At 47.1% G+C, this 25,014-nt stretch overlaps 1 protein-coding gene across 1 annotated transcript in view; it reads left to right on the forward strand.

Annotated features, from left to right (window-relative positions):
• Positions 1-25,014, forward strand: part of LOC147736738 (alpha-tectorin-like) — a 457,896-nt gene that overhangs the window by 262,100 nt on the left and 170,782 nt on the right. The window contains exon 6 of the mRNA XM_086952687.1: positions 5,037-5,132. Coding sequence (XP_086808813.1) covers positions 5,037-5,132 — 96 coding nt within the window. The remainder of the gene's footprint in view (positions 1-5,036; positions 5,133-25,014) is intronic.

A 25,014-nucleotide genomic window follows, 5' to 3' on the forward strand; every position in this document is an offset into this window, starting at 1 on the left:
ACTGAGTCCACTCAAAACATCAGAGTATGGGGACTGAGTCCACTCAAAACATCAGAGTATGGGGACTGAGTCCACTCAAAACAGCAGAGTATGGGGACTGAGTCCACTCAAAACATCAGAGTATGGGGACTGAGTCCACTCAAAACATCAGAGTATGGGGACTGAGTCCACTCAAAACAGCAGAGTACAGGGACTGAGTCCACTCAAAACATCAGAGTATGGGGACTGAGTCCACTCAAACCATCAGAGTATGGGGACTGAGTCCACTCAAACCATCAGAGTATGGGGACTGAGTCCCCTCAAAACATCAGAGTATGGGGACTGAGTCCCCTCAAAACATCAGAGTACGGGGACTGAGTCCACTCAAACCATCAGAGTACGGGGACTGAGTCCCCTCAAAACATCAGAGTATGGGGACTGAGTCCACTCAAAACATCAGAGTATGGGGACTGAGTCCACTCAAAACATCAGAGTACGGGGACTGAGTCCACTCAAACCATCAGAGTACGGGGACTGAGTCCCCTCAAAACATCAGAGTATGGGGACTGAGTCCACTCAAAACATCAGAGTATGGGGACTGAGTCCACTCAAAACATCAGAGTATGTTGGCCCAATTCCTGTCTAGCGCACCATTATGACCCTTAACCTGATAGGGTACCGGATGGCGTCTGCAACCTCAGAACATGACCACCCTAACTTCCCCAACAAAATCGTGGAAACAAATCTACCCTTTCATTGTCAACTCAGGCATGCCCGAACAGGTCACATTTTCATTGAGGCAATTGTATTCCTGTGTAAAAACACATTTATTAGAAGAAGTAAACAAAGCATTGAAACCAGCATTGCGAGAATGGTGAAGACGATGAACCATTCAACCAGTATAACTTAGCAGCGCAGTAATGGAGTAGTTAAAACATTTTATTTGTTTGAAGTTAACTACTGTCTCTCTACTGACGCACAGACTGCAGTGGAAATAGTATAATTTCCCCCTTCATAATTCAATACTTTCTCTACTGTTGCACTGATTGGTGTGGGAATAGTACATTTTTACCCCCCTCTGAGTCCAACCCTTTTCCTACTGCTGCACTGACTGGAGTGGGAGTAGTAAATTCGACCCCTCTGCAATCCAACAGGGTCCCTACTGTTGCACTGGGTGCAGTGGGAATAGTAATTTATACCCCTCTGCAATCCACACTTTCCCTACTGTTGCACAGGCTGGAGTGGGGCTAGTATATGCTTCCCCACCTGCGTCCAAAATCCTTGTCGGGCATGTAGCCCTCCTGCTACCTCCAGTAAATACCACATAGGGGGATTGCTAAGAGGTTTTCGGCGGCCACGCCCTCTTTCTCCACCACTCTGCCAACGCATCTCCTGGTGCACTACTGGTTGGGACTTGTAAGCGTGAGCGCAAAATCCGTTCCGCTCGCGGATTTCGCGGATTTTCAGTAAATCCGCAATCCGCAAACTCCCGCAAATTTACCGAAAATCCGCGAATCCGCGAGCGGGGGATTCGGGAGGCAAAAGTTCGAGCCTTCAAGCTTGAACTTGTTGTTGTAACTATTTTAGGATGGCGCCAGCAAGCTGCCAGCGCCATCCTAAAATAGTTACTAAGTTAGCTTCAACAGGAAGCACTAATAGATAAAATAAAGCAGGTGCTCGAGCACCTACTTTATTTTATCTATTAGTGCTTCCTGATGAAGCTAATTTAGTAACTATTTTAGGATGGCGCTGGCAGCTTGCCGGCCCCATCCTAAAATAGTTACAGCCCAGGATGATGGATGGACAGCTCACTCAAGGGGCCCCTGCGCCCTTCGGGGCGATTTCATAGTAACACACACATGGTCACTGGAACTAGTTGAAGCTCAAATTCAGTGACTCATTCATCAGCCCAAAAACAATCGTGAGCGTCGTCGAGGCTGGGCAGGTGTGCCTTCTTCTTCCCAAATCTACCGTCGAAAATCAGCTGTGATGCTGGATAGAGGCCTTTGCATCCTTGACTTTCACGAGCGCAATCCTTGTGCTGTTCCTGTGACTAGGAGCTTCTTTCTCTTCATCTGCTGCTCTGATCGGTCTCTGACCATTTATACACACAAGAGGCACTTGAACTCGCACAGACCACCCCCCCATTAAAAAAATCTGCAAAATCTGCGAATCCGCAAATTCGCGGATTTTGCGGATCCGCGAATCCGCAAATCCGCGGATCGTGGATTTGAGAAATCCGCCCATGCTTAGTTAGGAGATTAAGTCCACTTTACACATTATGGGCCCAGGGGGCCAAGAAGCCCTCCTAGTACCTCCTGTAAGTCCTATGCAGTAGCATTTCTGAGCACTGGTCGGAGTCCCAGCCCCCTTTCTCCACCACTCAACAAACGCAACTGCTAGTTAAGAAACCACAGGTTTCAGGGAAATTATAGTTAGAAATGAGCGTTTTAAAAACCTTAAAAATTCAATGAAAAAACCCAAAGGTTACCGGAATGTTATAGCTAGAAATTATCATTTTAAAAACCTTGGATATTCACTGAAAAAAACAGAGGTTTCAGGGAAGTTATAGTTAGGATTTGGCATTTTAAAAACCTTAGAAATTCACAGAAAAAACGAAAGGTTAGAGGGACGTTATAGTTAGTCTGACATTTCACTTCTACAAAACCAGAGAAATTCAGCCGTTACAGTTAGCTGAGCCAACTATAACTCGTGCCCCCACAAAGCACAGCTTATGACCTCTCATATTACAACACTAATGACATGTCCAGTGACATCACTGATGACATCTCAAATGAAATTACTGATGACATCAGTAATTACATCATCCACAGCATCTCTGATGCACCCACTCACACCACTGTACAATCTTTTATATACCAGTGCCGCTCCCACACAACCAGTCATAAACCCATTCACAGAGCCATACCAGGACTTACACACCCACTCACTGATTAATTGATCTATACGCACATCTACTCACTCACCCATACTGCTACTCATAGACCCACTCACTCACTAATACAACCATTAACATATCAACTCATACAGGCATACAGGTGCTGACACACTGAGCAAGTCACCCATAAAACTACTCACACACATAGGAACTCACCCCTACAGTCAATCATACAGCCACCTACTCACCCAGTTACCCACCACCCACTTACTTACTCATACAAATAGGGACACATACTCACTCAGCTATACAGTCACTAACAGAAGCATGCACTCATCTTTATAGCAACTCTCACATTCACTCACTCATGCACACAGTCAGTCATATACTCTGTCACTCACGTATACTGTCTTTCACATACTCAGTTACTCTCCCATACTGACACATGCACTCAATCAACGACACAGCCATACAGACACTCACTTACTCATACAACTTTACACACATGCAACTGTACCCCATACAGCCACTGATCCATACAGGCAGTCACACACCTCCTTACCCAAAAACACAGACACCCAGACAACCATAGATGTAGTCAGACAACCAATCAGACAACCATCACTTACACACGAACACACTCATACACCCACTTAGACATTTACTGACAGACAGATATACACATTCACACACCAAGTAACTCACCCATACATTCACTGAGATACCTAATCACTCACTTATACAGTCAGTCACGCATCCATGGAGTCATCTATGCAGTCACTCATAAACGCACTGATTCACCAATACAGCTTGGTATATATAGTGAACACTCATAAAAGTTTAAAAAACACGCAGGGGCCAATTCACAGAACTAATCTGAGATAAAATCCTAAACTTACTACTTTTGGTATTCACAGAAGGCAGTTGGTAGTAGTAAAGTTAGGACTCCTTACTTTATTACTACTAAACTGATATAAAATCCTAAACTTACTATTTTTGTTATTCACAGAAGGCATTTAGTAGTAGTAAAGTTTGGACAGCAGGTGTAAAGAGTAGTAGAGGAATGATTGGTAGCAGAGAACACTGTTTTGCAAGCTGAGGAGCAAAGAAGAGTCTGTGGTAAACCTGTAGACCTATGGGTAGCAATAGTGGCCATGAACTGTCACTACCACCACTGAGGGTCATAACATCTGGAACTGGGGAAAGGCGGGCGGTGTCCAAGGGACATAGACCGATGGTGAAGAAGAATGTATGACGTTACTACAACATACAGTACCATGCAGTAGGTTACAACGCGAATGTTAAATCATCCACGTTGTTACCACGCATGGCTTTACATCGCAAGTCGATTTGTACGCTGGACTTAGGAATAGTATAAATTACTATTTCTACTCCAGTTAGCGCAACAGCAGGGAATGTGTTGGATTTAAAATCCAACACATTTCTTGGTGTTATGCAAATCTAGCATGGTAAGAACGCAGACGATGTAACGTCCGCGTTGTTACCTACCCGCGTGGTATTGAAAGCGTAATAAACGCTGTTTCCCGGTGAAGAAAGACAGGGACAAAAGGTCTGTTGCCTGATATTTCATATTGTTGGTACTACTCAGATCAAGGATGACAATGGGACAAGAAATGATTATGTTACATTTATTTGCGAGTATACCATTGAAAACCTACGCAATTGTTTAATTAGACTGATGTTCATGTGGTAAAAATAATGATATTAATAAAAAAAAAGAACAGAAAATACTTTTAGTATCAAAGTCACAGTTAGATGCACCATCACATGGGGCTTTGGTGCAGCATCTAATCAATAAATTGGAAGTGGACTTTAGGCAGCTGGACTAGTAGCCAGGAGCTGACGGTGAGACCGTCCTGGTCCAAAATGTGATGTCGCTTCAAGCCGTGGTTGGCGGAGGCTGAAAGGGGCGACCCAAAGCCACTCCATGTATGTTTGATGGTGTTGATGGCAGGAGGTTAGCAGACAACTAAAGCTGTGTGTAGCCAGACCTACAAACCATGTGTTCATAATTTGTAGTACTTCTCATACGTATTCATTGTTGAACCCCTGGAAACCTCCATGAATATTACCATTCGTCCTGGGTCTGCGAAGAACAGAGTTGTGACTGCCTGTTTTTCCCTCCCCGGTCACGCAGGTGAACACCTTTCAAGTGGTTTTGATTTCCGACGACACCCGCTCCTTTGTCCTGCTGAACTATGAAAGCATCCAGTGGCCTGCAATTTCTTTAGAGGTAAGTCTGATGCAAACTTCTATGTGTGCCTAATCTCACTGCTTCGGATTGCTCCATCTGTGTTGGGCAGGGCACCCACTGACTCCTCCATGACACCTGGGACTCTATAACTCTCTGGGGTGCCGCTCGCAGTCGCAACTGTGACTTTGCCCTGTTTCCAGGTCCGAGTACCGTGAGGAAGTGCCCCTGCTGCCGTCACTTCGTGTGTGCTTGTTACTCTTAGACTACTGCCGTTGGATTCCCGAGTCCGGGACTGCGAGGCCCACAGGTTCCTGAGCTCACCACACCACGCGCACCTGTTGATTCTTCCCGGACTCCTCCTCCTCTCTATATCAATCCCGCGCTTACCGCGATCGCGGGACGCGCGCGGGACCAAGCCCGGGGCTAAGCCCGGGCAAAGGGCGGGCCGTTTGAGGCCGTTCGAGGACGTGAGAGACTGGACTGGGCCACCCCTCTAACTTCCACCTTCTGCAATCTATTTGGAAACGTATGTACTGTCATTCTACTGACTTTGCTCCTGCGACCCTCGATATATTCTGTTTCGCTGATCTTATATTTATGTTAGAATCTTTTCCCTTGTATTTCTCTAATAGGAAAAATGGTGCTACTCTAGAGGAAACAAAACCAAGGCCCCTGGGAGTGTGGGTAAGTTGTTAGGCCCCATGGACGATTTTATTACCAAGGCAAACTCATTCATTGATCAAAGTATTTCTTTGATGGAGGAAAGGGTGTCCTTGGACTTGGCATTCGCTAAGAGATCCTCTATGGGTAACTTGGCCGGTGCTAGAACTCCCGCTCCTGATAATAATGCTGGACAGAGGTCCCTTTGTGAGGGCAGGTGTAGCCTGCCATACAATGTGGACCTATCGGTCTCCCAGCTCTCTGATTCCCAGATAAGCTCAGACCTAGAAAGAACACCAGAGCTGCTACCCCAAACTACACCCCAAATTACACCTGATGAAAGAAGGCAAGCAAGAGGGAGGAGGGAGGGCGCAATAAGGAAAAGAAAGAACGGTCCGAAAAATTCCATCCTTAATGAGATTGGCAATATCTCCAGTACGTTAGAGAATCCACCCCCTAGAGCAGAACAGCTAGTAGTTTCTGCGATTATCCATCACTCCGCACATGACACTCCTGCCCCCATTAATTTGGAATCCCCTATTCTTTTATCCTGTAGTAAGGAATCAACTGATAGCAATAACTCCCAGCTGCTAAATAGGATCGCTGACTTATTAAAATCCTTTCTTCAACCAGTAGAAGCAAAGTTAGCGCAGCTAGAGATCCAGCTATCCAAGTTTACTAATCTCCCACAATTTAACCAAGTGCCAGGGGCTCAAAAAACAGGGGGAAACAAACAGAATAAACAAACTCTCCCTAAGCCTGCAAATACCCTCCCTAAGCACCTTTACCCCCAGTTGCAACAGCTAAATTAACACTTCCGGAAACACTGAATAATAAGAGCACAGTGAATCCATCTACCAATGCCGCCACAACTCTGTCACTGGGAAATGCCCTGTCAACAATAACACCTGCACCTAAGACAGCGGCATCAAAAAAAGTGGCATCTAAACCTTCGGTGACTCAAATTCCAGCCTCTAAAACCCCGGCCCCGAAAACCCAGGCCCCAGTATTCAACAGAGATGGCCTTAGGGGACCCACCGAAGTTAGATTTCCTGCTGACATGCCACCGGAAGCATGCCTTTTTGTAGTGGTAATGACAGGTGTGCCCGAACTAGTGGACCACAATGCAGAACCTATGTGGTCTCTGAAAAATAACGCCCAACACTAGTTAAATACCAATCGCCCCATCCCGCCAACTTGGCAAGGTAGGATTCTGACGGTACGTAGGACCCCATGGGTGGGAAATGGCAGAAAAACAATCCCGGGAGACTGCATCGTGATTACATTCGAAGACCCCCGAGTAGTAGATTATATTTGCTCTTGGGACCACACGAGTGTAAACGGAGGTATAGGTACTAAACCACTTTCCTTTTTCTACCCCTCAAGACAACGTAACGGTCCTTTTTATGACCATGATACCCCTTGGGTTGTAGCACCCCCATCACTTTGAATATGCCAATACAAGGCAAATAGGGGGCTCTCGTCACCATGACTATGATAGTTCCTGGCACACAGTGGGTCCGCGTTATCAGGGAGGAGGATGGGATGACTGGGGTCCACACACGCTGAGAACGGCTCATAGAGAACCACCTCGCTGGGATCCCTGGTTCAGCATCCCGCCGAGGAACAGATTTAGCGGCCTCGAAATGGTCGACTGACCATTAACAGAGATCGAACCCACTAATTCTAACTCACCCCAGTTAATGCCAAAAACAAAAACAATTTCTCCAGCAAACGAAGCTGTAGTGACTAATATAGAGCCACAGCCCATACCTATCCTCTTTTGGAACGTTTCGGGTTTATGCCCTAGGATCGAGGATGGGACCGCCATGTATTTCTTGAAGTCATGTAAATTAATCTGTCTCCAAGAGACATGGTCTATGACAGAGCTTCACCTCTTGGGCTATAAAACATACTTTATCCCAGCCCTGTATAGTAGTGTAGGTAGACCTTAGGGAGGGCTAACTACGTACATTGCAATCACTGTGAACCACCTAAAAGTGTCCATAGTCGACTCCGACCCAAATTTCCAATTACTCTCTCTTTCCTTTACGAACAAGGAGTCCATCCTCTTGATTAATGTCTATAACAACTTAGAGGATGGTCAATTCCTGACTCTTTTGTGTAACATTCAAGAGAGATTAACTCAGCTTTACCAGCTGAAGGCATGACAAGGGGCAATTCATCTTTTATGGGGAGGGGACTTTAATCTCCACCCATGCCCACAGGTTAAAATAAATTGCTGCGGGATAGCGGATGAACACGACGCTCCACTAGTGCACTTTGCCCACACCAAGGTGGGGATTGCTATGAACAACCTGCTATCTGACCTGGATCTTGTAATAGCCAATAGCCCAAGTTCAGGCCTAAACTCCCTTCAACCGACTTATGTGGGTAGGGGTCACCAAACGACAGTCGATTACATCCTCCTGTCACCTGGATTGCTACAGATAGCTAGATCTTTTCAGGTTATGGCTAACACACTTAGCGATCACTCCGCTCTAAGGATGCATCTTCACTTGACTGATTCCAAGCCCCGAAATACAGCAATAGCGAAAACTCTTGCCCAGAATAAATTAGAGTTAGGCAAACAAAATGGATATACATTAAAGTGGGGAAAAATAAATCCAAATGAAATTACAAAAAAACTGGTAAATGCGGCATACCCAAATATAATTAAATGTCTGGATCTATTAGAAACTGATGAAGAAGTCCTAAACAATTTTATTCAAATATTAGAGAAAATCAAGGGACTTCTCACACTGAAACCAAGGACCGCGAACCCAATTAGTAAAGGGTGGTTTAATCATAGTTGTACCGTGGCCCTAACTAACCTAAAGCTGGCCCTGCATAAAACACCCAGAGACTTGGGGCAGATTCAACTCCTTAGGCGGCATTATGGAAGGGAACGTAAACTAAGAATCCAGGAATTGAAACAGAAACTTTGGGAAGACCTGCATACGAGTGCCGTCTTCAAAAACAGCAAGGCTTTCTGGCGAACTGTTAGATCACCTTACTTAACAGATAATAACAGTCCCAAGATAGAAGTGGCTATAGACGAAGATACATGGGTGTCCCACTTCTCTAAAATCTTTAAAAATACTACAACAGCAGGTGGGACAGAAAACATACACCCAATAGTTAAATATCCAATACCCCTGCACTTTGATATTCCCGATCTATTAGTGGCTCTGGAAACAAGTAAAAATGGGAAAGCTCCAGGCCCAGACGGGGTCCCAGTGGATCTTTTTAAACACAATTTGGATCTCTGGGCCCCCATTCTTACTAGAGTGTGTACAGCTGCTGCAAACGTGGGTCTGTTAAAATCTTGGACCAATTCTATCATGGTCCTCATTTTTAAAAAAGGGGACCGTCAGGACGTGAAATGCTACCGCCCCATCTCCTTGCTGGACTCTCTGGGTAAGGTTGTTGGCAGGGTAATACTCGAGCGACTCCAGCAATGGGCGGAGGAGGGAGGCATTATTTCCGACCTCCAGTTCGGTTTCAGAGAGGGGTTTGGAACGGTAGAGCAGGCCCTTAATCTTAGCTTGATATTGGGCAAATACACCCAGGCAAAGAAGGACACGGTTTATATGGTCTATATAGACCTGTCCGCCGCTTTTGATTGCGTCTTGCACGCAAAACTCTGGATGGTCCTAAGACAAATGGGTGTGGATCCCCCTCTCCTACATTTTTTGAGGGAGCTCTATTCTAAAGCATCGGCGAGGGTGCGCTTTGGCGTAAATGGAGAGATGACAGCGTCTTTTGGGGTAGAGCGTGGAGTCAGGCAGGGGTGCGTCCTGGCCCCCTTTCTCTTCTCACTGTACACTAACGGCTTAGAGCTAGAGATGCTGAGGGAGGGGCAGGATCTCCCACGGGTAAAACAGTGCCTGATTCCCGCTCTGCTTTATGCAGACGATGCTGTCATCCTGGCGCGCACTCCGCGAGAATTACAGAAATCCCTGAATAGATATACGGTCTTCATGGGTGGATTGGACCTACACGTGAACGTTAAAAAAACGTTTGTTATGATATCAGGTAGAGGGAAAAAACGAGTAAAGGACATCTATCTCGACAACCAAAAACTCGAGGTAACCGCCCAGTATCCATATTTAGGAATCATGATCGACGAAAGGCTGACTTGGAGGCCAGCAGTAGAGGCAAGGTGCCACCTGTTTAAAAGATCCATAGCGGCCCTGATGACCTTCTCCCAGAGATTGGGGAGGAGGGCACCAGTGGAGCTATTGAAAATTTATAGTGCTAAGTGTCAAGCTATTGCCTTGTATGGAGCGGGCGTATGGGGACACGTAGATGTTAGCGCCCTTCAGGTGGCAGAAAACACCTTCCTCAGATTCCTTTTAGCTACTCTGAGAGGCACTTCAATTTACGCATCCCATTTGGAACTCGGAATCCCCTACCTAGAGGATTTGCTAAAGATCCAACCATTGATGCTATGGCAGCGCATTTGGACCCCAGACACAAATGCGCTGACACAGACAATCATGGTAGACACAATGGCTCTTGATCAATCCTCAAAAGTAAAGTGGCTTTGCTATATCAGAAACTTCCGCAAAGACCTTGGTATCGAGAAATACTTTTTCCAACCTGAAGCTATCATTGACCTTCCTAAGGGAGTCCTGAAACACCTGGCCCTTAGACACTTAGAGTCCTTGAGATTGACTTCTGAGTCGTCAAAACCCTCGGTCCTTCATGCGAATCTGATTCAGGCCACGCATTCTATCCAGCCGTACCTAACATTACAGATTAGTACACACGAGAGAATGTTAATGACAAGATTCAGGCTGGATCTTTTTTATAGATTAGTAGCATTTCCTGAGAGCAACAGATGGGACCTAATCCTCCCTCCCTGTCCCTGTGATGAGGAATCTAAACAGTCCAACATACACACAATACTGTTCTGTAAATTCCATCATCCACACAGGAAAACCTGGCTATTACCACTACTAAGGCGTTGGGGACTTAGACAGTTTCGTCCTGCAATGCTACGTCTCCAAATGCTGGAATCTGAATTTGTTTGTTATCTTGTCCTTAATTTCCTAAAATGTGTCATGAAGCACAGGAAAAATCTGTAAAATGTATCCCGGACCTAGCCCCAGTTGACGAAATGAAATAATTTGACACTCTGTTTTAAAATACACTAATCTGTCTTTGCATGAATTTTACTACATTTTATAACATGTTCACTCGTTTAAATATCTAATTGTATTCTCAAATGTTGCTTTTATGGTTTTCCTTTGTGCAAAGCAGAATAAAGAAATGTATTATTATTATTATTAACTCTCTGTCCTGCCCTGTCCTTGGGAGGCTTTTTCTGAACAACTGTCTCTGAATAAATACTTTCTCCTTTTTCTTGTGTCACAGGCCTTTTAAACATAAACCCCCACATGTTGCCAGGATGTTTCCCTGGGATATTTCTTATTTGTGTGTAGTTTTAGCATTTGTAAAACCCGCCCCTTTGCTCCTTCCGGCAGCATCCGCGGCCTCTGATTGGTCTGTGAGTCTTTGCAAACGTCCCTTCTGAAAGGAGCCGCGAGGCAATGAGCCCGACTCACGAATGCACATGTTGTACTGAGATTATACACCAGGGGGCGCCACCCTTTCTTGTAGTGAGAGCTACTTCTGGTCAGTAAAAATCATCGTGAACCACTGAAGGCCGAGCCGCTCGCGCATTGTTACCAGACGCCCCCACACACGGCTTCATTGACTTAAACCCAATGTCCAGGGTCTCTGATACTATGGTTTGAACACAATACTGTGACTCGAGGCGCTATAACAGCGCAGCCATGTGCCTCCGAGGGGGCATGGTCTGTGGAGATGTATAAACATGTGTGTGAATGAATGGGACACGTGTCTGGGGGACTGAGAGCCGGTGTACTTATGCGTAGGACATACTTTTAAACATATGTGGCACCATTACATGCACAACACAAATATACAACCATTTTTATTTTAATGGGAGAAATGTAAAGTGCAGAAAAATGTTCAGCAAACATGTTGATACCATGGAACATATTTCTGCACTTTAAACTCCTCCCATTTAAAAAAGATCTGGCTGTATCGTTCAGTTATAAATCTAACAGTGTGTCGACCAGCCTCTGGGAGCAGGACGCCTGTGTCCACCAGCCACTGGGAGCAGGACGCCTGTGTCCACCAGCCCCTGGGAGCAGGACGCCTGTGTCCACCAGCCTCTGGGAGCAGGAGGCCTGTGTCCAGCAGCCTCTGGGAGCAGGACGCCTGTGTCCAGCAGCCTCTGGGAGCAGGACGCCTGTGTCCACCAGCCTCTGGGAGCAGGAGGCCTGTGTCCACCAGCCTCTGGGAGCAGGACGCCTGTGTCCACCAGCCTCTGGGAGCAGGACGCCTGTGTCCACCAGCCCCTGGGAGCAGGACGCCTGTGTCCACCAGCCTCTGGGAGCAGGACGCCTGTGTCCACCAGCCTCTGGGAGCAGGACGCCTGTGTCCACCAGCCTCTGGGAGCAGGAGGCCTGTGTCCACCAGCCTCTGGGAGCAGGACGCCTGTGTCCACCAGCCTCTGGGAGCAGGAGGCCTGTGTCCACCAGCCTCTGGGAGCAGGACGCCTGTGTCCACCAGCCTCTGGGAGCAGGACGCCTGTGTCCACCAGCCCCTGGGAGCAGGACGCCTGTGTCCACCAGCCTCTGGGAGCAGGACGCCTGTGTCCACCAGCCTCTGGGAGCAGGACGCCTGTGTCCACCAGCCTCTGGGAGCAGGACGCCTGTGTCCACCAGCCCCTGGGAGCAGGACGCCTGTGTGTAAATGCGACACACGTTGAAATGGGAGAAAATATCCATTCCAGAAAACTCATCATTTTAATGTCCTCCCATTTTTAAAGTCGCATTTACAAAAAGCAGGCATTTTGCGCCATGTGGCCTGTAGACAGGGAGCTACATTTATAGCAGAAAAATACAGGCAAGTGGGAGGAATTTAAAGGGAAGAAACCTGCTTCATAAAACATTAAGACTTAATTGGCTTAATTAAAGTAGAGAAAAACAGTAAGACCTAGGGCTCGTTTATGAGGCTTTGGTGCACGGCAGCGTCGCTAGGAACCGTGCCCTGCGTCAAAACAAAAGGGCAGGAATGCGGAGTATCTATGAGATACGGCGCATTCCTGTCCTTTTCCCCTGCGCTGGTGCGCAGTGGGCTGCCATGGGCCAATGCGGGTACCCTTGACCATGGTGCCAGAGTGCCTGCATTTTGGGGCAGATTGATTTTACATTTCTCTCATTTTAAACAAATGACTTCTTCAGTTATAAATACGGCCTGTGTCTTTCAGCCACTGGGAGCGCGAGGCCTGCTGCTTGTAAATGGCACTTTGAAATGAGGGAACATTAAAAGGAAGGGTTAACGCAATCATTAAGTTAGCGCTTCGTTTGAACTTTCTCCCATTTAAAAGCTTTCAGAAACATAATTTTGTTCTCATGCGCCAATGTTGAGATGACAAGGACTCTTATGTAGGAGTTACATTCCTCGGTGCTTCAGTTCTTCCCTTCTGTGGCCCACCTGGGTCATGGTTCTGCGTCGGCGCTGCCTATTATCAGGCGCTGCTCTCTGCAGCCTGAAGATAAACACGTAAAATAAGCACATTTTATGAGATCGCCTAACACCATTAGCCTTGAATGTGAGGCGGATAGATCCAGAATTAACTCAATCAACCCCGTGACTGCAGATAAAGGGCTAGATGGAGGTCTATAACAAAGTAGACCAGTGAATAGGGCGCCCCCCTGTCCATTTAGAGAGAAGGCAAGTAATTCGTAACCAGGAATGGACTTAATATCAATGAGGGAGAGATCAATAGACTCTCTGAATATAAGTCCTAGTCCACCCCCTCTAGCACCAATACGAGGGATGTGCCTGATTTTATATCCCGAAGGGCAAGCCAAGCCCAACTCTACAGCACAGTCCATGTTCGTCCATGTCTCCGTCATGAGTAGCATATCTAACTCATGTTGTTCAATCGTGAGGGCAATCTCCTCATGATGTGAGCACAGTGACCTAACGTTCAAAAGGCCACAACTAAAGGAGTCTGTCTGTGATGTAGCAGGTTTACTGGACGGGGGACTAATATTAAGGCCTAGCAGTTCGTCACGAGAGTAGGTAAATGTATCTCGTGGACGGGATCCAGAGGTACCGGCCCCCGGCACGTCCGTTGCGCGAACGGGCGCAAACGGGCTTACCTCTGGCGCACCTCCGGCGCCCCTACGGCGCACCCGCTGCGCACCGTTGCTGCGCACCTGTTGAGCAGCCATCTTAAGTGGCCGGCGTGAAAGGTCACGTGGGTCCTGGCAGGGCGAGTGGCTCTCCCTCACCCAAGATGGCGCTCCGTGAGGAGAAAACCTTCTCCCCACTCCAAAATGGCGCTCGAAACCGGCGCGATGCTGTGCAGTGCCCCCGAGTCCCTTCTACCCCACAAAATGTGGGAGTGCAGCAGTTATAGTGAGGGTAAGTGCTCCCTTAATTCCCCCTAAGCGGCTGATACAAATTAATACACAAAGCGCGATCGCGCGACGCAAATCAAGATTAGGCTAATGTTTAAAATTATTTAAAAAGTTGGAAATGCTGGAGGAGCGTTAACACGCAGCGCTATAGCAAGAAATTCAGAGTCAGCCTGAGAGAGGTAGGAGGTCCTACTTATATTACCTCCTCCTCCAATGCGTGGGTCCTGGCAGGGCGAGTGGCTCTCCCTCACCCAAGATGGCGCTCCGTGAGGAGAAAACCTTCTCCCCACTCCAAAATGGCGCTCGAAACCGGCGCGATGCTGTGCAGTGCCCCCGAGTCCCTTCTACCCCACAAAATGTGGGAGTGCAGCAGTTATAGTGAGGGTAAGTGCTCCCTTAATTCCCCCTAAGCGGCTGATACAAATTAATACACAAAGCGCGATCGCGCGACGCAAATCAAGATTAGGCTAATGTTTAAAATTATTTAAAAAGTTGGAAATGCTGGAGGAGCGTTAACACGCAGCGCTATAGCAAGAAATTCAGAGATCTCAATCTTTGGCTGGGCGGCCCTGGAGATACCGTACTTGCAGATCTGACCCAGACCTGTCAGAGTATCTCACTGCAGCAGTTGGTCCTTACTCCTACCCATCAAAAGGGCCATATACTAGACCTCATCCTCGCCGACCCAGAGTTTGTAACTGTTCAAAACATTCTACCTCAGTGCTGGACGGACCATGCGTTAATCCTTTTCTCTCTCACACCCAAGATGGAGCAGGGGAGAAATAGGAATTTAGGTGGAGTTAAAAGTTCCAGGCAATGGTCTAAACTCTTGCGTCAGTCCCCTTTACCCCCTCTACTCTTGGAGGGCTTTACGTTAGAGGAAAACGTAGATCTGAGTTATGAAAGACTTAACCAAAGGATTGTGTCTTCCCTTGACTCGCTGGCCCCTCTACGGAAACTAAGAAATAGGCCCACACCAGCGATGCCATGGTTTTCCGAGGAGTTGCTTCAACTTAAACTCCTATGCAAGCGAGCTGAGCGCACATGGAGAAAGAAATACCTGGACTCAGACCGGAACCTTTACAAACAGGCCTTGTCCATCTATAAAGCACAGATCAAATGTGCGAAGGCCAGGTTTCTGGAAGAGTCTCTGCGGGCGGCAGTTAACAAATCACAGACCTTATTTAAGATCGTGAAGGATCTGTCATGCCCTGCTAGTGCGACAAATACCATCATCGCATCTCAGTCCCTGTGCGACTCACTGGCACAGGCCTTTGAGGATAAAATCGCGGCCATTCTGAACAATCTTGGCACAACACCCGGCGGTAATCCCGAGAGCCGCTCGGAAAGGCACGCCAAGACTATCATAGACTGCACCTCCAGCAGTGCTAAGTTGGACTGTTTCCCTTCTCCAACTTTTGAGGAATTTTGCTCCTTGGCCAATAGTGTTTCGTCGGGATCACCTCTAGACCCAATACCGCATAAATATTGGAAGCTCTTCCGGGATGAACTCTTCCTTCCGTTGTTTACCATCTGCGTTCAGTCCCTGGTTTCGGCACGGGTACCAGATTGCTGGAAACTTGCTGTGGTATCCCCTCTACTCAAAAAGCCCACCTTGGACCCGGCTAATCCTGCAAATTATCGACCCATCTCCCTGCTCCCGTTTCCAATAAAGATTCTGGAAAAATGGGTTACAAAACATCTATCAAAACATCTGGAGACTGGGTCCTGTTTGGATGAAGTCCAATTTGGATTTAGACCGGCCCATGGGACGGAATCGGCGCTGGTGACTGTACTTGACGATCTTAGAACGCGAGCCGACCATGGAAGAGCAGCCTTCTTAGTACTGCTCGACATGTCGGCCGCGTTCGATACTGTCAGCCACGCAATTCTGATTCACAGACTAGAGGAAGTAGGGGTAACTGGCCTCGCACTACAGTGGTTGACATCTTATCTTGGAAATCGCCACCAGGTAGTGGCATTGCCACCGTTTCAATCTAACATCAAAAAAGTGGCGCAAGGTGTTCCACAAGGGTCGGCCATCAGCCCTATCCTCTTTAACCTGTACCTGCGGCCCCTAGTTGCGCTGATTAGATCCTTTGGCATAGCGGTGACGAACTACGCAGACGACACCCAACTTGTCTTCTCACTTGAGGGCAAGGAAGCAGTGACTCTTGACACCTTCCACCGCTGTATGCTCGCAACCGCGGACTGGCTAAATCAGAATTCGCTGCAGTTTAACAGCTCCAAGACTGAGGTCCTACACTGCACCACTGATCGCATCCCTAGACCTCTTCCACCGGATTTTTGGCCACCCTCCTTCCAAAGTACGATTGGGCCTACCACCTCGGTCCGCAATTTGGGAGTGATGTTTGGGTCCAATCTCCAATTGGATGCAGCTGTTAACAAAACAGTGAGTACTTGCATGGGACTGCTTCGCATGTTGAGGAAGGTCCTCCCGATGCTTCCTAAGGACAGCAGGCCAGAAGTGGTGAGGAGCATCATCGTAAGCCGTCTGGATTACTGCAATGCCCTATTTCTTGGAGCACCAGCTACCTTGATAGGAAAATTGCAACGGGTGCAAAATCTTGCAGCCAAACTGGCGCTTGCTCGCCGCCGCTATGACTCCTCATCCCAGGCATTAAGAGACCTTCATTGGCTACCGATCCTTCAACGGATCGATTTTAAATCTGTATGTATTGTATTCAAGGCCCTCCACGGACTTGGCCCAGTACCACTTCAGAACATGTTTCACTGGTACACTCCGCCGAGATCCCTTCGCTCGGCTTCCGCTCATCTTGCTGTGGTGCCTAAAGTCTTGAGAGCTCGGCTGGGCGGACGATCTTTCAGCTTTACGGCAGCCAGATTATGGAATACTCTTCCGTTAGGATTGAGAAGTACGCAAGACTTTCTCTCTTTCAAGAAACTCCTAAAAACACATCTTTTTCCTAGGACTGCATCTTCTTAATCCCAAATTCCAGTAGGATGCATGGCAGGATTTTCATCAGTCAAAGCGCCAGGATACCCGTGGGGTGACAGATACGCGCTATAAAAGACTATAAATACATACATACATACATACATACAGCAGTCCCTTAACTTTAACAGGAAAAGGCAACGCTCATATATTGCAGTTCTTGGTTAAAAGTGAACTCAAGCCGGGAGCTACTCTGAAGGTTTGTGCGAGCTGCTGGTAGCTCGAGATCGACTGGTTGGAGACAACTGTTATATGCATTCTGCACATGTGCAAACTGTGCTGCTTAACTAGTGCTCCCTGCAAGTGTCTCATTAAGTGCAGATTAAATGCATGTCAAGACAAATATTCTGCCAAACTCTGCAGATTTTAAAATGGACACTGAGAGAAAGGTTCATTCTATCTCCAGGCCCCCTGCTCACCTAAGTGTGACCGGCCAGAACAAGTAACACCCAGGGGGCTCCCTGTTCCCCTTACTGTGACCGGCCAGAACAAGTGACACCCAGGGGGCTCCCTGTTCCCCTTACTGTGACCGGCCAGAACAAGTGACACCCAGAGGACTCCCTGGTCCCCTTAGTGTGCTCAAACTGACCAGCACAGTTGACACCCAGAGGGCTCCCTGCCCAGGTTAATGTGCTCAGAGCGGCCAGCACTGGCGACACCCAGAAGGCCCTCTACCCGCCTTAGGGGTCGATACCGTTACCGTTCGGAAGGGCTCTGAATCAGATTGGGGTTTGCCGAATTGTATTCAGAAGCCCTGTTTCCGACCAATTCGGAATCCTTTCTGAACCACCTATTACTATGGTCGGACTTTCCGAATCGGTTCAGAGTCTGAACCGGACGGCATTTGGAAAGTCTGAGTCGTTTGGAGCTGAACGTGTGTGTCTACAGGCCATGTTTCCGAACGACTCAGAAGCTTTCAGAACGACCGATTATGATGTCAAATTCGGACAGCCTTTCCAAATCGGTTGTTCCGACTTGGATTGGATGTCGGAATCTGACTTTGGGGGCCAGTAGCAGGCCCCCTTCACCTCCAAATCAGTCTTGTGGTGGTTCCCAAGGGACCCCCCTTCCCCCAAATGCACAGTGTGGCAGGCACCAAGGGGGGTCCGCCACAGGGTGCACGATTTTTCCCAGCCACCCCTTTCTTCAATGGGAGCCTGTGTATTCGGTCAGAACACAGGCTTCCATTGAAGTCAATGGGAGTCTGACCGAATCGTATCCAGAACCATCGCAATCGGTCAGTCAGAATTCTCGTATCCGATACGGTAAGAAACCATTTCGAGACCGATTCGGTCGGAATGATTTCCGACCGGCATCGTAATCGACCACCTTAGTGTGCTCAGACCGACTGTCGTGTTCAGCCAGATTGACTAACCTTGAAATCCGGTACAGCAGGAGCAATGCTGAAGCTAGTTTCCCTCCTCCCTAGATACGGTACCACAGGCGAGCGTAAGACTAACACTCGCCTAGGAGGACCCCACCCAGGGAAGGGGAAAAGTGGATAAATAAAATATAAAGAAGTGGCAGCCAGAAACCATCTACAGGACTTGACAACAGGAGAAACGCCAAACGTAGAGGTTGTAGGTAGATACCTGCACAGGGATACAAGAGCAGGAAATTTACCCTTTGCCCTATAACACTCTACCTTTCTATGTATGTTATAAGAGGACTTACACTTACTCAATAAGGCTTCCACTCTTGCATAGAAAAAAGAAGGCAAAATAGGAAAAATAAAGTAAAAGAAAAGAAGACAGGGATCTGCCCAAGACCCCTATATCCAGAGAGAAGCAAGTTGCTTCTCAAGTAATCCTCTGCAGTGCAATAGGCAGGTATCTCAAAGAATAAGGTCAAGGTTCCTTTTGAATGTCCTTAGTTCCAGACTTGAAAAACAATATATAATAGAGTTCTTAATCCGAGCCACTCAACAGCTCTCCAGAAAACCAAAATGTTCAGCAAGGTACCAATGCCAAGAAAAACATATCCAAAAATCAAGTCTTGCAAAAATAACAGAAAGAGTTTCCAAAACACTCTTCTTTTGCTAGCAACCCGCTAGAATACACAACTGTTGAACTACGTTAGAGGGAGAACAGTTAAAGAGTTTAGAGCAGCAAGCTCCGAATACTGTAATCCTGGTTTACAGCACAACGTGTCTCCCCCGGCTCACCACACGGCTCCTCAGCGGCTATCCGTGTCAGCGCGGCTCCCCGACGCTGCTTCTCTCACCAGCTCACAGCGCGGCTCTCCGTGTCAGCGCGGCTCCCTGGCGCTGCTTCTCTCACAGCGCGGCTCTCAGTGTTAACGCGGCTCTCAGCTGCTCTCGGCATCCACGCCCCAAAAGAACTGCCTGGATAAGAAATCTCCAGCTGCCATCCACAGAGACGCCTAACCACAGTAACGTGCACCACGTACAGAAGGCTTGGTTCCAAAAGAAGGTACGATTAAACACAGGTGACAAGCACCGCGGCAGGCGCTGAGAAGGAATAAATAGAAAACAGACAGAACAAGTAAAGAGAGAAAAGGGACTACAGCAAGCATTCTGGGACTTGTAGTCTCTCTAGCGGGCTTGAATCGTGACAGAACCCCCTCTCAATGACCGACGTCTCGGCGGTCCACCAGGCTTCATAGGGAATCTAGTGTGGAAACGCCTCAACAACCCAGGACAGTGCAAGTTACCAAGAGGTTCCCAGGAACGCTCCTCAGGGCCATACCCCTTCCAATCAATCAGATATTGTAAAGCCCCCCTCACCCTCCTGGAATCCAGTACCGCCTTGACTTCGTTCTCAGCGTCCCCTTCAACTGTCACAGGCTGGGGTCTGGCTACGACTCTTGTCCCTTGAATGTATGGTTTCAGCAAAGACACATGGAAAACGGGATGAATGTGCCAGGAAGAAGGAAGCTTCAATTTCATGGCTACTGGATTAATCACAGCAACAATGGGATAAGGACCCACAAATTTAGGTTGCAAACGAGTGTTGCCCTTCAACCGCAAGTATTTGGTACTCAACCACACCTTGTCTCCCACTGAATAGCATGGTTCTGGGGTTCTCTTTCTGTCCACCTGTGTTTTGTCACGGTTTCTGGCTGCCTCCAAATGCTCTTTGGCAGTCCGCAAAACAGTTTGAAGATGGGCATGATGTTGTTGTATGGTGGGATGAGAGGAGGGGCATAACTGATCGAATGGCAAAGAATTAGGGTGATACCCAGTAAGACAAAAGAAAGGAGAGCATCCTAACGAAGAATGAGTCGTGTTATTGTAGGCAAACTCTGCCATCCACAACAACGTTCTCCATTCTTCCTCATGTTGAAGTGTAAAGCACCTTAAATACTGCTCTAGCGTCTGATTAAGTCTTTCTGTTTTACCATCCGTCTGCGGATGATCGCTTGTTGATAACCTAGCATCGATTCTCATCACTTCACATAAAGCCTTCCAGAATTTTGAAGTGAACTGAGTTCCTCTATCTGTTATAAGAACAGAAGGAAGTCCATGCAACCGTACTACATTCTGTAGAAAAACTATAGCTAGTTCGCCTGAGGTGGGTAACTTGGGTAGAGCAATAAAATGACCCATTTTGGTGAGATGGTCTACCACCACTAGAATGGTGTTGTTGCCGAAACTGATAGGCATTTCCACTATGAAGTCCATTGAAACTGTATGCCATGGACAGGGAGAAATTGGTATAGGACGCAACAGTCCAGTACTTCTTTGATGCTGTGTTTTAGCCTGAATACATATGGGACACTTGGCAACGTATTCTTCAATGTCTTTCCGCATCGTTTCCCACCAAAAGTACCTGGAGGTAGTCTGTAAGGTCTTGAGCATCCCTGGATGTCCACTCAAAGATGAATCATGGGTCCATTGAAGAACCAAGCTTTGTACTTCATGGTCTGGAAGGAACAACTGATTGTTTCTGAAGAGGAGTTTGTCTTTCTTCTGCCTCTGCAGTGGTTCTTTGGCTAACCAGGCTTGTACATCTAAGAGGTTGCTTTTCTCCTCGACTTGTTTCAAGAAATCTGCAGGACCGGCAATCACTGATACTGACTGATTAAAGGACGCTCTGTGTAGAAGAAAGGGGGGATCCTCCATCCCTGAAGACTGGTCCTTTAACACAGATTCTGGTCTTGATAAGGCATCCGCCTTGCCATTTTGAGGGCCCGGACGGTACTTAATTACAAAGTCAAAATCCGAGAAAAACAACGACCATCGCAACTGGCGAGGTGTTAAAGCCTTTGCACTCTTTAAGAAGAGGAGATTTCGATGATCGGTAAAGATTTCCACTGTGTGTCTTGCCCCCAAAAGATGATGTCTCCATTCTTCACAAGCTCGCTTGATAGCCAACAACTCCTTATCGGTTATGCTGTAATTAACCTCACTAGAGGACAGTTTTCTGGAGAAATAGGCTACTGGGTGTAGTTGACCTGTATCCGGATTCCGTTGTGATAATACACCTCCAATAGCAAAATGCCATGCATCCGTCTCCAACACGAATGGCTGACTGGCATCTGGGTGGCGTAAGATGGGTGCAGAAATGAAACATGTTTTCATGGTTTGAAAAGCTTGCTCTGCCGCGTCAGTCCACCTAAAAGTAGCTCCTTTCTTCAAAAGAAGTGTTAAAGGCTGGATGATCCTTGAAAATCCTTGTATGAATCGGCGATAAAAGTTAGCAAAACCGATGAAGCTCTGCAACGCTTTTACACTAGCTGGTGATTCCCATTGTGTAATGGCTTGGATCTTCTTGTGATCCATTTGTAATCCCTTAGGACCGATGATATATCCAAGGAATTCCACTTCAGTGGTATGGAAGAGACATTTCTCTAATTTGGCATATAATTTGTGCCTTTGTAGTCGTTCCAATACTTCCATCACATGCTTAACGTGATCTTCTTGCGTGGCAGAGTAGATGAGGATGTTGTCTATATAAACTATGCATGACACATCCAATAAACCCCTTAGCACCTCATCCATAAAAAATTGAAATGCCGCCGGGGCATTGCACAAGCCAAAGGGCATCACCTGATATTCGTAGAGCCCATATTTAGTGCGGAAAGCAGTCTTCCATTCGTCTCCGCGACGAACCCGCACCAAATGGTATGCCCCCCGCAGATCAAGTTTAGTGAATATCGTTGCATCTTTCAGCTGATCCAAAAGCACTGCTATCAATGGAAGAGGGTACCTGTTCTTTCTGTTTACCCTATTGATGGCTCGATAGTCGATACAGGTTCGCAAACCCCCTTCTTTTTTCGGGATAAAGAACAGAGGAGATGAGGCTGGAGAAGTGGAGGGACGTATGAATCCTGAGGCTAAGAGCTTCTTTAGATACTCTTGAAGGTAAACATTTTCTGCCTCTGTGAGAGCGTATATTCTGCTACATGGAATGTTGGCCCCGGGTTCTAACTCGATCACACAATCATAGTCCCGATGAGGGGGTAGTTTGCAAGCTTCTTTCTCATCAAAGACGTCTCGATACTGGCTATACACCTCAGGAAGAGAGGAGATGGCATTCACTTCGAGATGTATTCCTGCTCTTGCTAGAGTGCTTGCTGGGGTTTCCACTTGTATTGTCTCATGGATACAGGGGAGGGAGCATTGGTCAGTACAGTAATCGGAACTCAAAGTGATAGTACGAGCAGCCCATTTGACTACAGGATCATGTAAAGTTAACCAGGGCATTCCCAATATTAGTTTGAACTGATGGGCATCTATTAAGTCAAAAGCAATATATTCATGATGATTTTGTCCCACTTGCATCACCAACTGACTTGTATGGTAGCACACGGGCCCAGAAGTTAGATCGGACCCATCCACCGCCTTCACCGCTTCGGGGGTGTCTTTTTGGATACAAGGAATTCCAAGTCTTTTGGCATATTGCAGATCGATGAAATTGCCCGTTGCTCCACTATCCAACATTGCGTGTACCATCACAGGTTGACCACCTGGCCATTGTATAGTAACACATAAATTCATGTGGGGTACAGCCGGTTGCATTGTATTGGCTACAGCATGGTAGACCTCTTTCTCTGTTTCTGAGCTCAAGCAAGGGGTCTGGGACTCACTTGAGCATTCTCGTTTCCCGACGTGTTGAGGGGATACTCCACCACAGAAAGAGTTCGTGTGCCTTTGGTCTTTGCTCTGCACTCTCTAATGAAGTGTCCGGATTTCCCACAATACATGCAGAGTTTTTGATTGCGTCTGCGGGTGCGCTCTTCCACGGTTAAGGGTCCTCTTATCCCTCTGATTTGCATAGGTTCAGTGGTATCGGAGGTTGTAGCGCCTTCTGCAGCAGCTTTAGGTTTTAACGGTGGAAATCGGAAGTCATACCGATGTTTGTCGCCTCTGTGTTCTTGTAGTCGGTGATCCAGCTGAACAGTGAGGTCAATTAATTCTTCACAGGTGGTGGGCAAGGTAACCACCTGTGCCAGTACGTCCTTCAACTCTCCTCGCAATCCTTGATAAAACAAGGAGACTCTCTTTTTGGGTGGCCAGTCAGTTTCAACAACAAGACGGTTAAAATTGGTAATGTAAGACAACAAGTCTTGGGATCCTTGTTTCAACGTAATCAATTCCCTGTCAAAGGACAGCATATGTGCCTTACGGTCGAAAAGTTTACGCATCTCCTCACAAAATCCCTCAAAGTCATCCAATACAGGATCCTTCCTTTCAATGAGTGGGAATGACCAACTAGCTGCATTACCCCCCAAATAGGACAACATAAAGGCTGTTTTGGAGTGGTCATCAGGGAATACAGTAGGTTTACACATGAAATGTAATCTACACTGACCCAGGAAGGTACCAAATTTCTTAGGGTCCCCCAAAAACCTTTCTGGAGGCGCCAGGGGCAATTGAATTGGTTGCACAACTTGAATGGTAGAAGGGCCTTGCCCTCCCTGAACAATGGGGTTCTGAGTCTGCATCGGAGGTGGCAATGTGGCTTCTCTAATGTAATGGGCTCCTCTTGAACCAGCGGGACTAGTTCGTGATATTCCCGCTACTTCCTGACGAAGAGTACCCATCTTCTTCCTCATTTCATGATTTTCTCCTCTAACTGCATCTACCTCCACCCGTAAAGCGTTAAGGGCTTCTAACATAGATGACAGAATAGTTTCAGTCTCCATCGCTCAGGCCGTAGTAGAACGTGGGCTTGTCACTCTGTCGTGTTCAGCCAGATTGACTAACCTTGAAATCCGGTACAGCAGGAGCGATGCTGAAGCTAGTTTCCCTCCTCCCTAGATACGGTACCACAGGCGAGCGTAAGACCAACACTCGCCTATGAGGACCCCACCCAGGGAAGGGGAAAAGTGGATAAATAAAATATAAAGAAGTGGCAGCCAGAAACCATCTACAGGACTTGACAACAGGAGAAACGCCAAACGTAGAGGTTGTAGGTAGATATCTGCACAGGGATACAAGAGCAGGAAAGTTACCCTTTGCCCTATAACACTCTACCTTTCTATGTATGTTATAAGAGGACTTACACTTACTCAATAAGGCTTCCACTCTTGCATAGAAAAAAGAAGGCAAAATAGGAAAAATAAAGTAAAAGAAAAGAAGACAGGGATCTGCCCAAGACCCCTACATCCAGAGAGAAGCAAGTTGCTTCTCAAGTAATCCTCTGCAGTGCAATAGGCAGGTATCTCAAAGAATAAGGTCAAGGTTCCTTTTGAATGTCCTTAGTTCCAGACTTGAAAAACAATATATAATAGAGTTCTTAATCCGAGCCACTCAACAGCTCTCCAGAAAACCAAAATGTTCAGCAAGGTACCAATGCCAAGAAAAACATATCCAAAAATCAAGTCTTGCAAAAATAACAGAAAGAGT

Source organism: Lissotriton vulgaris, chromosome 1_2, assembly GCF_964263255.1.
Source record: "Lissotriton vulgaris chromosome 1_2, aLisVul1.2, whole genome shotgun sequence".
Classification (NCBI taxonomy): domain Eukaryota; kingdom Metazoa; phylum Chordata; class Amphibia; order Caudata; family Salamandridae; genus Lissotriton; species Lissotriton vulgaris.